This window comes from Colius striatus, chromosome 15 (assembly GCF_028858725.1).
Source record: "Colius striatus isolate bColStr4 chromosome 15, bColStr4.1.hap1, whole genome shotgun sequence".
NCBI lineage: Eukaryota > Metazoa > Chordata > Aves > Coliiformes > Coliidae > Colius > Colius striatus.
This window is the reverse complement of record NC_084773.1, coordinates 7,726,945-7,740,108: the sequence shown is the minus strand read 5'-3', so window position 1 is coordinate 7,740,108 and position 13,164 is coordinate 7,726,945. Positions and strand designations below refer to the sequence as shown.

Sequence of the window (13,164 nt, the reverse complement as noted above, 5' to 3'; positions counted from 1 at the left end):
CTGCTCTCCCTTCCCTGGGCTGCTTCTCCCGTTCCCCCAGGATTTCAGCCACGTCCCTGGGGGTGGTGCTGCAGGGCTGGCACCCTCCCATGGCACAGAGCCCCCAGAGGCTGCAGCTCAGGCAGTGAAGTGCTCCTGGCTTGTGTGGCTGGAGTTGGAGGTGATTCTGGCCAGCTCCCGGCTCAGCTCTCTGCTGGGGGCTGGTGGCTCCAGGCATCCCCCGTGGCCACCCTGTGCTGCTCTGTGCTGCTCACTGCAAGAGCAGGGAGGGGGAGCTGCTGCAACAAACAATCCTACTCTAACAGGTGACCAAAGCTGGGCTGCTCTCCAGGCTGGGAGGTCTCTCCCCTTCATGAAAACGTGATCAAGGCAGGAACAGGATCCCCTTGAAGGGTCTGCAGTTCCATTCAGGGTCATCTTTAATGTGTGCAGCCCTGTGATGTGTTCAAGGCAGTGACTGACTCTACAGACCCCATGGTACTGCACTTAGTTTCTCATTGCACAACTAGGCAAAGGAGAGAGAAGTGCAGTGTTGTCCACTCGGACTTTGTTGTCAGGATCAGCACCTTGAGCAGCAGCCTCTATCCACTCCTTTTACTTACTGCTCTGTGTGCTTTTAGGGTCATTTGCAAAAGTGTTTTTAGTGGCTCAGATTTATTGCCACTGTGAGAGCTCAGAGGGGTCCAGACTGGCTGAACAACAATCCAGGAAAAAAAAGCATCCTGAGTGTCATGAATCCAGCTACAGAGGAAAGATTGGGGCACCACTTTCAGTCAGAGAAATGTCTTTGGCATCATCACCCAGGGATGTCCTGTCACCAAACACACAAGGATTTTTCCCCAGAGGAGCCAAGTCAAACCAAAGTAAAAAAGCATCTTTGGTTGCCATTACCACCATACCCAACTGGCTTTTCTAAGCAGTATTTCTACATTGTAGTTGTTCACCAATACTTGCTTCTGGGCATGTAGCAGAGTGTTCAGACTGGCACTGGGTCCCTCTGGCACTGCAGTGGTTTTAACAAAAGAGCTGACAAGCAGTCAGGTAGGACTCACCCTTTCCCTTGGAGCTGGGCAGCTGCCTGTATCCAGATGGGTTGGTTGTCTTCAGCAAGAGGTAAAGAACAGCCATTGCCCTGCCTCCTTCCTTCTCTATGGCTTTCAGGCAGGCTGCACAGCCTCCAGGCAAGGCATTGCGGCTGTTGAGGAGCTGAAAGGCAAGGAAACCGCTAATAGTCCTCCCAATAAAATGTATCCTCTAAAAACATACCCTGCTGTACAGTGGGAAATGTCACAATCCCCTGTCCCTGTGACACAAAGGGGAAACCAGGGACAAAGATAAATGCCAAAGAGGTGAAGAGAATGTAAACTCCATTCAGCAGCTTGGAGCAGAGCCATCAGCTGGGAAAAAAACATGGTGTAATAGTGAATTATTTAAAAGCTGGAGAAAGAGTCCAAACCCAAACATGTCATCTCTGCAGCATCTTACAGCAGAACATCACTAACAGTGGTCCTGACAGAAAGCAAGGAGCCAAACTGATGGTCAGGTATTTACACAAAGCCAGTTAGTTTTGCACATGGGGAAGGATGGGAGTAAAAAGCAGTAGCCTGAGCGTCATTTGTCCAAGCGCCTTTTGACAGCATTTAGCATGTTTCAGATTTGGTTTAGCATATCAGATAACTGGACTGGATGTTTTCTCTTTCCAAAGCATATCAGAGAAGTGTAAAAGTATCTGTATGACAATGTCTTACAGGGATGCAAGTTTCTATAGCAACTTACATTGTTCTTTTCCCCAGGATTCAGGATAGGTGGGTCAGTGCTGGCTAAACATTTCACAAGTGATTCCCAGAAGGACTGGTTCATATTCTCATGATTCTCCAAGTAATTGGCATCAGCAGTAAAAGCCCTCTGCAAAATGTCTGGGAGGAAAAAGCAAGCAAATCAGTGTGCAGCAGCAGAGGGGGGTTGCAGGGCAGTGTGTTGTGGTGACACATCAGACTGGCCAACATCAGCATGTTAGTGCACAGGAAAGAGTAAAGCTGTACTGTATTAGCAGCTCAGCCTACCAGAAATCAGCAGAACAATGCCAATAGTCCATACTGATGTCTCAGAGAAGCAGAGGAATTATTCCTGGCTACTTCAGGGGTACTTACTCTGACCAGTGATATTTTACAGGCACAAAGGGCTGGATGCCAGGGTACTGAGACAGCTCATTAGGCATCAACACACTGCAAAATCTCCCTTCATACATCTGAATTCCCACAACCACATGGTCCAAGGCCTGAAGAGAAGCCTGTGGAAGAGCTGGGAACTGACTGCTGGACTCTCTTTCACAGGCAAAGAGACAGATGGAGCGTGTTTTTAAAGGAAACAAGTGCCCTTACCCGTGACCTCAATAGCAAGCACTGGGTGTAAATGAGCTGAAACATTGACCTTTGTGTGCTATGCTTACCGAGCTGTTCTTCAGTAAGGTCTGGGAATGGCACATCCAGGTTCTCCATCGCTGTGCCTGTTTGAAAGGAGACAATAAGCATGTTTAGAAACAGATCAGTGTGACCTCCTCTATCTTCCGTCTTGCACTCGATTTTCTGCAATCATGGTGTCTGTCTGTCTCTAGGCACTTCGGTTTTGAAATCCCTTCTCTGTTGCAATGAGAGTTTCAGTTCTATCATTCAATCATGATTCATTTACCTTCCTGGGACCCATTCTCAGCTCCTCTGCATGAGTCTTGCTGAGCTGGCCTTTGGTTATTAAGAAACTACAGAAGTCTGATCATCATGAGTAAAAGGAAAAGAAGTCCAACCTGATCATTCACATTGTTGGTTTTTTACAGCTACTGAGGTGTCTAATTAACTATTCACAGCAGATGTGAGTAACTTAATAGGCCCCATTCACAAAACAGAACCATTATTACCACTGACATCCCTGTACTTAAAATGTACCGAGGAGAGTGATAGACACAGTCCCTCAAGAGCTGGAATCCTTGTCTCACGGAAGACTTTGACACTTTAACGTGTGTTCTTCCCAAGTTGTCATGAAAAGGAAATTCCCACTCACTTGAGGTTTATGAATTACAAATGTTCAAGAGTCTATCCCAGATTTCTTACTGGTATTAGCCACAGAAACAAAACATTCTGACATCCCCAAAACCCAACGTTCCCTTTCATTTTGCTAAACTCACCCCAGAAATGTTGTTTTGTTCTAACGAGGCAACTTTTGGTGGTGGTTGTGAGCAATTGCCTCCACCTCCTGTATTCCAGGCACCCTGCACTGGCTGCATCATGCAGCATTTCAACTAAAGCACCATTGCATTTAGAGGTGCAAGAGAAGATTTTCAGGGAGCCTGAAGTGCAGTTTCCACTCTGCAGAGCACAACAGGAAAACAGCTTATACACCCACACTTTCTCTTACAACTTTTGGGTCCATTAGCAAAACACTTTAAATCAAGCAGTTTGAAAACAAAGTATTTCCTTTACATTTTCCAGATGGAAAGCCATTTTTTTTCCCTACAGGCAGTTTCAGTTCTCTAGAGCCCATCATAGCAGTCAGAAAAATCTTCTAACACAAAACCCAAAACAGCTCCAGTTCACATCTTCAGAAATACAATGGAACACACCAGGAAAAGCATCTTCAGTGTGGAAACAGAACAACTTTTTAGTGTGTCAGCTCTCAGAATAAACTGGACACAAGCAGACTCCAAAGTTGCTGCAAAGCCCCTCTCTCCTCTGCAGCCAGGGTCGAGGGCCTGTGCTGTCAGTGTGCTGGTGATTCTGGGGGCTTTCTCCCTTCCTGGGCTGCAAATGTTTCAGGTGAAGAGTTTGAAACTCTTTTTAGCCACTGTTTGGCTGTATGGCTCTGGTAAAAATAACATCACCTCTTTAACCACTTCTGAGGCAAAGCCCAGAAAACTGCTTCCCTACCTCCTAGGTGTACTGAGAGATAAAAATAACTTCATATCTGAAGAACCCTTTGAGATTACTCCTGACCAGGGTCTGTGCGAGACACCTCCAGTGGCAGACAATGCCTTTCATTTAACCCCCTGACACACCTGGAAAAACTGCCAAGGTTTTGGACAAACAAGGTTGAGCTCTATCAATTAGTCTGTTGCTGACTCTCAGCCTTTGCTGCATGACAGTCACTGGCAGCAGGAGCCTGTGAGCACCCCACAGGGAATGCAGGAAACACACCTGTGCCCCAGTGTTGAAACACAGGTGTTGAACCCAGGAACCCAGCACACCACACCCTGGGTAAACTCCTTGGATGCACAGTACAGAACATCATTTCTGGGCTGTTCTCTAGCTATGGTTTTCAGCCTTTTTGCTCTTGCCTTCCTATTGATTCAGCTTAAGCTTTGCAATAGTTTTTGCTTTTGTAAGCTACATCCTTTAGACTTCATTGTGGACTGCACAGTTAAAATACCAGGCCTAAAGAGCAAAGTTGCTTTCACTACAGACATTTATTTTCTAACTGATTATATCCTTTTCATTAAAATATAAATATCCCAGGTTTCACTGGTCAGTGACATTCACGTCTGTCTGAGGCTGCTAATACTAGTTAAGGCCACTTTCATTGGTACATTCAAGGCACATTGCTCTTCCTGTGACACAGACCTGTTACAGCAGCTGCCTTACACCAGCTTTGTGCCATCCCACAGACAAAGTGAGCAGGTAGGCATGAGCAGATCTGACCCACCATGTGCAAAGGAAGAGCAGATTCAACACTGAAGGCAGAGGAGATGCTATCAACCTCCTTTGCTCTTTGATTTACATTAAAACTCTACATTTCCTGGCCCAAATGACTGGACTGCTCAGCAGTACCAGCAGGAGAAACACATTTGCCTAATGCACTTATATTCCTCCTTCTCTGCTGAGACCCAGAGGCCCCAGAAGTGTCTGCTCCTGTCTCCCTCACTGTGCCTCCAGCACAGCCACTCACCAAGCTTTACATAACTAAGGAAGTTGAGTACCTCATTTCTCTTCAGACTGTGGTCAATTAATTCCCCTGTGACTCTTACGGAAAGCAAATCAGATCTAAACAAAGGATAAGCACATGTATTTAATTGTTGTATGTTTTCAAAGCGATTCAGCCGATTACACCTCATAATGAGAGAAGGATGACGATATACCAGCATGGGCCTGGCCGTGAGCTCATTAGGGAATGACAAGAACAACAGACCTCACCTTGCTTTCCCCACAGTAAATCAGAACTTAATTGCAGTGAGGTCTTTTTAGCATGTCAGAATAAAGTGTGGTGCAGTCACACTTCTCCTAGTTGGTTAGAAACTGGAACTAATACACAACTTTTTGCTTAGCTGCTGAAATACCTCTGAGTGAAACTTCAATGGCATAGCAAGAACTGCACATAAAGTAAAAGTGTTTTAAATTGAAGACAAAAAACAGACAATCCTAAGCCTTTCCCCTGTGAAACTACCTTTACCTTTCCTTTAAGCCATATCCTGACACCAAATCTTGCTAAACTGTATTTTAAACATAAAGGTTACGGCCCTCCCTGCCCCCCTCTCAAGCCAAAGGAACTTCATAAAGCGCACCTGCAGGTCTTGGGTTGGTCCTAGCAGTTGGTTCCACAGGAGAATGTCCTGGATGACTGTGGCTGTGGTGAAAGCTGATAGTTTCTTCCAGGAAGACAACAAAAACTAATCCACGCCGGCTCAGTTTGAAACCATCACTACTCCAGTCTCCTCAGGCAATGCCACCAGTGAGATGGTTCTGCTGTTTACCGCTTGCCTTCCTGTTGTCAAATACGGTTGAAATGTGTCAGAAAAGTAGCAAAGCTCAAAAGACTTCACTCTTTACAGTGCCCTGGACCACAGGCAGACAGAGAGACCCGTGGAGTGCGTGTCACTGCAGGGAGGGCAGCTCCCCAGGCTCAGTGCGACCATCCTCACAGCAAGGAGCGGGCGCAGCCACAGCTCCGGCACTTGGTTCCCCTCCCGGCTCTCACAGCAAGCCTGGACACGGTGGCTGTGCTGCTGCCAGCCCCACACCTGCAAACCTGGGGCAGTTTGCTGCCTGTTTTCCAGCTGCACTCCCAATGGCAGCGTTCCCAAACACATTTATGTACATCGCTGAAATTACCTGCTTTGTGTTTCTCCTTAGCCCCGTGTGCTCCTCTCTGCGGCCGATGGAAAGCTTTGAAGGGAAGAAGCCAGAAGCTCATCAGAAGCCAGAAGAGCTCACGTTTGTATTCCGAGTGAACTGAAGGCAAGTCTTCCTCCACGCACAGAGCAGAGCGCTGCCCACACGGGTTTCAGAGGAAAAGATTAAAAGATGAGGAAGTCCAGTCATGCAGACGCAGAGGTTACAAGGAAGTGCCGTGGCTCCCCTGCACAACCCCTCACACGGCGGCGTGATGCCTCGGGGAGGGATCAGCAACCCAGAAGGACACAACCCCAAAACACCCTCAGTGTCCAGCACAAGAAGCTTCCAGCGCTGTGCCGGCACTTACCTGCGGGGCTGTGTGGTGGCTGGGGATGCCGGGGCAGGGTGTGGGTGGCACCTGCCCCAGCACACACAGGCAGGCGGGTGGCAAGGCGTCAGGGCTGGCGCTGGGGCCTCACGTGTCCTGCCCTGACTCATGATGAGAGCGGCCCCGGCCCCACAGCAGCCTCAGCCACACTCCAGGCATGGCGGGAGGACCTGTGGGGCTTTCTGTGTCCCCAGGCTCTGGGAAAGGCAGCCATGGGCTCAGCCCACGGTGTGAGGGAGAGGAGTCAGCCTCCAGTCTCAGGAACCAATAGGCCTCAGCAGCCCTGACCAGCCAGGACCCCAGACCCTTGCAGGCAGCTGTTGGAGGCCCAAGCTCCCCTTTTTGACCTGTCTGGGACAGGAGAGGGAGCCTGGGCTCACGTAAAGCTGAGCAGGGATGCCACACCAGTGCTTTGGATGCCCAGGCACACTGCTTTTGTGCTCAGAGCAGCCCCAGGCTCGGGCAGGGAGGCACAGGGGCAATGCCTGTGCGGGGAGCAAGGACATGGGTGGGTTCTGTACCCCGTGCAGGGGCAGGTCCAGCCTTCCTGGCCCCCCCCATCATCCCCCCAAAGCAGCCATGTCCCTGTGCTCCAGGGCTGTGGTGCCCTGCGATGATGCAGCTGAGCTGCTGACAGGGAAACTCCATCACACCTACCTCCAGCAACCAGAGACAGGGTACTGAAAACACAAAGCCAGTCACCTCTGGGTTATGATGTGCTCAGCAAGGCACAATAGACTGAAACGTTCAAAAGTTTCCTCTGCTGTTTGCCCATGGAGTCACCGAAGAGCTCCTGCACAGGTAAGCACAGCTACCCTTCTGGGGAAAAGGACTTTATACCACCCTGACCAGGTAACAAGCTTGAAAACATCACCTGCTGTGTTTGCAGGTGCTTGAGGGGTGAAGGAGGTAGAGCAGCCTGTACTGGTTGCCAGGAGCCAGCTGGGGTGGGAGAAGCAGGGCTGGCCTTTTACTCCAGGGTAGCCCTCCCTGTTTGGGCCTGCCCTCAGCCCCCAATTATACTCAATTAACCCCCCACCCAGCTTATCCACTTAGCATTGGGCAGGAACCCCAATACCCAAGTATTCTATTTGCCTTAACTGACCGTTTCCTAAGCCAACCTTCCCAGCTTCCCATTTGCTTTCACAATGACAAGAGGTCTCTCAGGCCTCGTCACCCACCCTGTGATACATTTCCACCTGAACCTTTGCTGGATACAAAAGTTCTCTGGCTATTACAGCTGGAAGTCAGAGTTTTATCAGATTAGGTGTGCTTTTCCAGCAATGCATATGCTCAGTGCAAACCCCCCACTTGTTAAACAGTCAAATGTCATTCACAGTGCACTGTCATTTGCTCTTAGAAAGCATCAGGGAGCAGCTGAGTCTGGATCCAGCCTCTGGTTAGCCAGAGGGAATGCTGGTAAACAAAGGAGTTCTTTTGCCCTTTCACTGCAATCCATTTTGCTACCTGTGACTTAGTAACAGCCTCTTGAGCTCTGATAATTGCAAACATCAGAGATCAGGGTGGAAAGTCCTGAGTCAGGCCCTGTCCTGCACACTAGTGACCTTGCACATCCTCACTGCCTGCCTCTGCTCTGGCTCCCTGGCTCTCCACAGGCTGCGACACACTCTCAGACACTCAGAGTACCTGTGTATTTTGATTACAGGTTTAATGCTCATCTTCTGCTTTTCTTAGAACAGCCTAAAGCAAAGCATCCTCTGCTTGGCTTTGCCTGTCCTCTACCTGCAGCAAGCTCATCCGTGCTGTCCTCAGAGCCCTTCTCCTCCACCTCTGATGCATACAACTTGTTCAGCACAACATGAAACTGAGGCAACCCAGGGCTGTTTTCTGTTTAGGGGAGCTTCTCCTTCACAGCAGGTGGCAGTTTCTGACACAGTCAGCCTTCAGCAGAAGGCAACAGAAGTAGGAAAGGGCAAGCAGACCTCTCCTGTGCATGAGGCCCAAAAAGGAAGCCCAGCTCAGCACCTAATATACACCAGCTCCACTGAAGCAGACATTTTCACCATAGTTTCCCACTGTAACTGGCCCTGGGTAGGTAATTGACTAATGAATTAAGCCTTCCTTAGTCCCCTAGCACTCTCACCTAAGGGAGCACTCCAGCTCACATGGCCTCCTGCACTCCTCTTGGGCCTGCTCAGAGGCAACCCAACTTTTCAGCTGCTGGACTGAAACACAGTTCTGAGTTGGGCTTCACTTCAGTAGTTGTGTTACATGTGGTGCAAAAGTTCCTTTTCTCAGCAAGTGTTGCCTCTGTCTAAGCACAATGCTTGGTCACCTGAAAACATGTCTGAGGGGCAATAGCTGATGTCCCAGGAGCCTCCCAGAGCCATTCCAATAGCACGGTGTGTGTTCGTTATACAAGTGTGGTCAGGTAAACTCCTTTGGCAAATGAAGCTGGTGCCTGAGGGGTGTGCACAGCAGGCTGCCCCCCCTCTCTCGGCTCTCTTCATGTCCTGATGATTCTGGAGATAAAGTAATTTACACTTCCTGCAGTAGATATGCATTGATTTGTTTCTTTCCCAGCTGTTCCTGTTTGTGTTCTGCTTCACTCCTTTTCCATCAGTGCCTGTTCCAGCGCCCAGTCTCAGTTCCCCTGCCGGGTTTAATTCCATGCAATGTTTAACACAAACAGCTAATGCTCCACAGCTACCTCTGCTGGGGGAATATGACCTAATTCATCAGAATGCTTTCCCATGTGTCACATGTTTATTTTGCCCTTACGTGGGACCTGTCCTCCGAGTGACTTCGGAGAATGCTGATTTATTCTTGGTATGCCAGGGAAATTGCCTCCAGGAGGGGGTTAGGGACTGGAGGCACATGCTGAGCAGCTCTCATGCCTGACACTGTTGCAGTGTGGTGCAGACTGGCCAGGCAGGTGAAGTGCCAGTGACCACACAGGTTCAGAGTAGCAACTGCTCCTTCAGTCAGCACATTTCTGATTAAAACGCTCCCATGACACCTCTTGCCCTGACTTTTACCCAAGGGGGTGGTTAAATGAGTCCTGTCTGAGCATTTCCTTAGTTGCTACTTTTTTCTTTCAATAAAGTCTGCTGAAGCAATTGTTGGGAGACTGTGAAGTGCAAGGGAGAGAGGGAGGGAAGATTATGCTCCACTGCCAGCTGCATGTTGCAGGCTACAGCTAGTTTAGACACCTTTCTGGTTTTAAACTCTGAATGTTTTTGAGAAAGATGAGAAAAGCAACAAATACCAAGTACCATCCCCTCCTCTAACCCCCCAGCCCGCCCCTGAGCTAACACCGGCTGCTGCTGCTGGGAGACCAGAAGGCAGCGTGTGCCTTGGCTGACAGAACTCGGGGGGGTTAGCCATGGAACCATGGGGGAGAGTGGATCATGCTGTACCTCTCAGAGACCTTTTGGAGGGTCTTGCTCATTCTGTGCTCGTGTGTGGCTTAACTTGCCCTGATAACTAATTCACCATATTAATATTTCAAACTAATGCACTAATGCTAAAGCTTGTTAACTGGGGCTTACTCTAAAAACAGGAGTTCTTGTTCTATACAGATCTTTTAGCATCTCTCCTGAACTCCATCAAGAACCACCTCTCTGCCTGTTAGTTCTTATTGTTTCCCTAAACTCTTACTGCTAACCAAAATCACATTTTCTTCAAACTCAATGATGTGCGGCAGAGAGTGGATCAGGGTGCTAGAGCTCTACTCCGGTGGTGTAAGGGTACAGCAAGGTGCATGTGCACTGACCTTGAAGTAAATGAGCATCAGACGTTGCTGCAGCAGGTCTAGAACTGTGTGGAGCAGCTTTTGAGCCACCAGCAGCTTTGTCACAGGGCAGCACACGTGGCTTAGACACGTCACAGGCAGACGGACAGGACCCTCCGTAATCTGTGTCCCTCGGAGGGCGGCTGTGGCTGCTCTTGCAAATGCAGCTCCCACTTTGGCAAAGGCCACATGCACCAAGTTCCCACAGCTTCTCAAAAAAGGATTCCATTTCCCCCACCCCCCAAGCCAACAATTCAACATCCTCTGAGAGGTTCAGAAGTGAGGGAAAAGGCCACCAGCCCATCAGCACAGCTCAGCTCCCTGAAGGCCCTTCAGTATGTGCAGAGGCATTTGTGCAGAAAGGCTGTCATCCTCTAGCCTTGGCCCTGGCCACCAGAACAGGCTGCAGGTGCCCTCTGCCAGCAGCCTTGCTCCCACCCTGCCCTCTGTCTCCATCTAGCAGCAGGTACCCAGAGAGCCCAAAAGTTACTTATGAGAAACCAGCATTACTTGAGAAGTCTGGTCAAATCCATTCATCTTAAAACACATGCTTTGGATCAGACACCGCAACCTTCGTGTGGCATGCAAAGCTTCAACTGAAGCTCTGCCTCCCCCTTCTGCTGACACGAGAAGGGTGATGCCAGCACAGAATCGCCTCTTCCGCCCGAGATCAAAATTCAGCACTACCCCTCATTCCCCAGCCTTGGAACTGGTAACTCAGGTGAGGGCTGCAGGATTGCCCCAAGCACTGCACGAGGCTTGGCTGCAGCCAGCACTACAGCCCACTGCTCACCGCCTGAGAGCAAACCTTCCTCACACTACAGCTGTGCCTGGGGCTCCAGTGAAACTGCTCCATCCTGGCACCTTCCTGAGAGGCTTCATAACAGCTTGCTCTGCAGCTCAGGCTCTGGGAGAAGGTCTCAGCCACCAGTGACCAGAGCTGTCACCTCTCTTGGGACAAGAGGAAGGCACGGTTTGAGCACACTGTCATCTCCTGGCACGTTACATTTGCCGTGGGGAGAACAGCACTTGTAACATGGCACATCAATGAATCTTCTGATTTAGAATACACAAATCCACTCCAGAAAAGTTTAATGAGGGTTCCTGGGGCATCATGTTCTGAAAAGACAATGGTACAAGAAAAAAAAGGCAAACAGAATTCCCCAGACTTTGAAACAATCAAGTACAGCCATTGTAGCTCCATCTGCTACAAGGCTGCACACCACAGCAGCTGCTGAAGCAGGATCAGCCCGAGGCCCAGAAGGCTTCTCCATCTCCCAGAGATGGCCTGGAATGAACAGCACCCAAACCAGAAAGCCTGGCCTTGCAGAGCCCCAGGGAACTACTGAGAATCCCTGAAACGGAAAGAGCAGAGTGAGCTGCTCAGCACCCCTGCTGGGGATGAAGCACAGGCTGACCCCAGAGAGCACACGCCCTGGCACGAGTGGTACCCTCCAAAAGCCCTCACTAAAACTGCTTTGGCCATGCTATCTGTGTGGCAACACTCACTCCTGTGAGAATTCCTGGGGTCAGAGGAAAAGAGAGAACCATTGCAACAGCCTGTCAGGAGACCAGGCAGGGAGCGGAGAGACACCTCACACTACCAGCTGGGAAGAGAAGCACACAAAAAGCAGGGCAGCCTGGTACAGCCCCTGTGCCAGGGCAGCCTGGTACCCTCTGTCTCCCATTCAGTGTCTGGGTAAAGAAGCTCAGGATAACTGAGGCAGGGGCCTCTGGTGCTGTCTGGCTCACCCCATCCCATTCACACACACAAAGCAGGGCCAACTGCAAAGCCACATCAAGTTGTTCATAGCCTTGTCCACACAAGTACTGAGCCATCTCCAAGGCCAGAGATCTCAGGACTCCACTCCAGTACACCCAGAACACAAAATGCATGGGCCACAGGAAAACTTCTGATGTACCTGGGACACAGAGCAACAGTCACTGAGGAATGAGTGATTCTTTCCCTCCACCTACCAATCTTTTAGGACAGCACCATCTCCCATCATCTGTCATCACCCCGAGCCAAAGTGCACTGATCTGTACCTGTGCCACTCAAGTTCTGCAGGGTTGCTACAAAGCACTCATTTATGCTGGATGACACACCAGAGTGGCCAAGCATCCCAGATGTGTAGCCAAACCTGACAGTAAAGCATAGCTGGCTAGGTGAGCTGAGGGAAAAGCTGTAGGAGCACTTAAACAAGGGCAAACACAGAGCTTCCTGTGGAGGACAGACTGTGAGCTTGCAGGAGGGCCTATGTCAAGGAACAGCCAATTGATGTCAGACCTGCCAGCCTCAAAACTACAAAGAACATTAAGCTATCCAGGTGCTCAGTAAACCCAGCAGACATCACACTGCCATCAAGTGCTTCCAGATGGAGAACAACATACCATGACATTTAAAGGCTGCTGGGAAGCAAGAAGGCCTTTACTGACATGAACTCCATGGACTCCCCAACAAATACTAAATACGAGCAGCAAGTCTGCAGCTCTAGATGCCTGCTGAAGAACTGAAATCAATAGAGGGGGGAAGAGATTTCCTTGCCTTGCCACTCGCCTCCCTAGAGGGGAAGATACGCACGTCTTCCTGCGTGCCAGCAAAGAGCACTCTGGGGTGACTTGTGCATCTCGCCAGGTGAGCCTGCTGTGCCCACACAGCCCCTGTGCAGGCTGGGACGCCCTCCAAACCATCGGGATTTTCTCCTGTGACCCCAGCAAAGTGCACAAAGCACCTCAAAGGCTGGTCAGGTGCCTCCTGAAGCTGACAGCAGCCAGGCCTGCCGACCCCGGAGCACCTCCCCTCCCATCACAGCCCCCCACACGCAGGGAGGATCGCGGGCCTGAACCCCGTGGGCCAGGCAGTCGTAAGGGCAGGCTCTGGACATCCAAGACGGTGGCAGGGAGGCGGGCATGCCGCGGCCCGGCCC

At 50.2% G+C, this 13,164-nt stretch overlaps 1 protein-coding gene across 10 annotated transcripts in view; it reads right to left on the bottom strand.

Annotated features, from left to right (window-relative positions):
• TMEM40 (transmembrane protein 40) overlaps positions 1 to 13,097 on the bottom strand; it is a 29,249-nt gene extending 16,152 nt beyond the window's left edge. For 8 of the 10 annotated variants that reach the window (XM_062008623.1, XM_062008625.1, XM_062008622.1 and 5 more), the window contains exons 1-5: positions 6,093 to 13,097; positions 5,546 to 5,745; positions 2,450 to 2,506; positions 1,777 to 1,916; positions 1,053 to 1,206 (exon numbers count right to left, since the gene is read on the bottom strand). In XM_062008623.1, the coding sequence (XP_061864607.1) occupies positions 1,053 to 1,206; positions 1,777 to 1,916; positions 2,450 to 2,498 (343 nt within the window). In that variant the 5' untranslated portion in view covers positions 2,499 to 2,506; positions 5,546 to 5,745; positions 6,093 to 13,097. The remainder of the gene's footprint in view (positions 1 to 1,052; positions 1,207 to 1,776; positions 1,917 to 2,449; positions 2,507 to 5,545; positions 5,746 to 6,092) is intronic. The other 2 variants (XM_062008626.1, XM_062008632.1) reach the window with 2 other exon arrangements.
• Between the last annotated feature and the right edge of the window lie 67 nt (positions 13,098 to 13,164).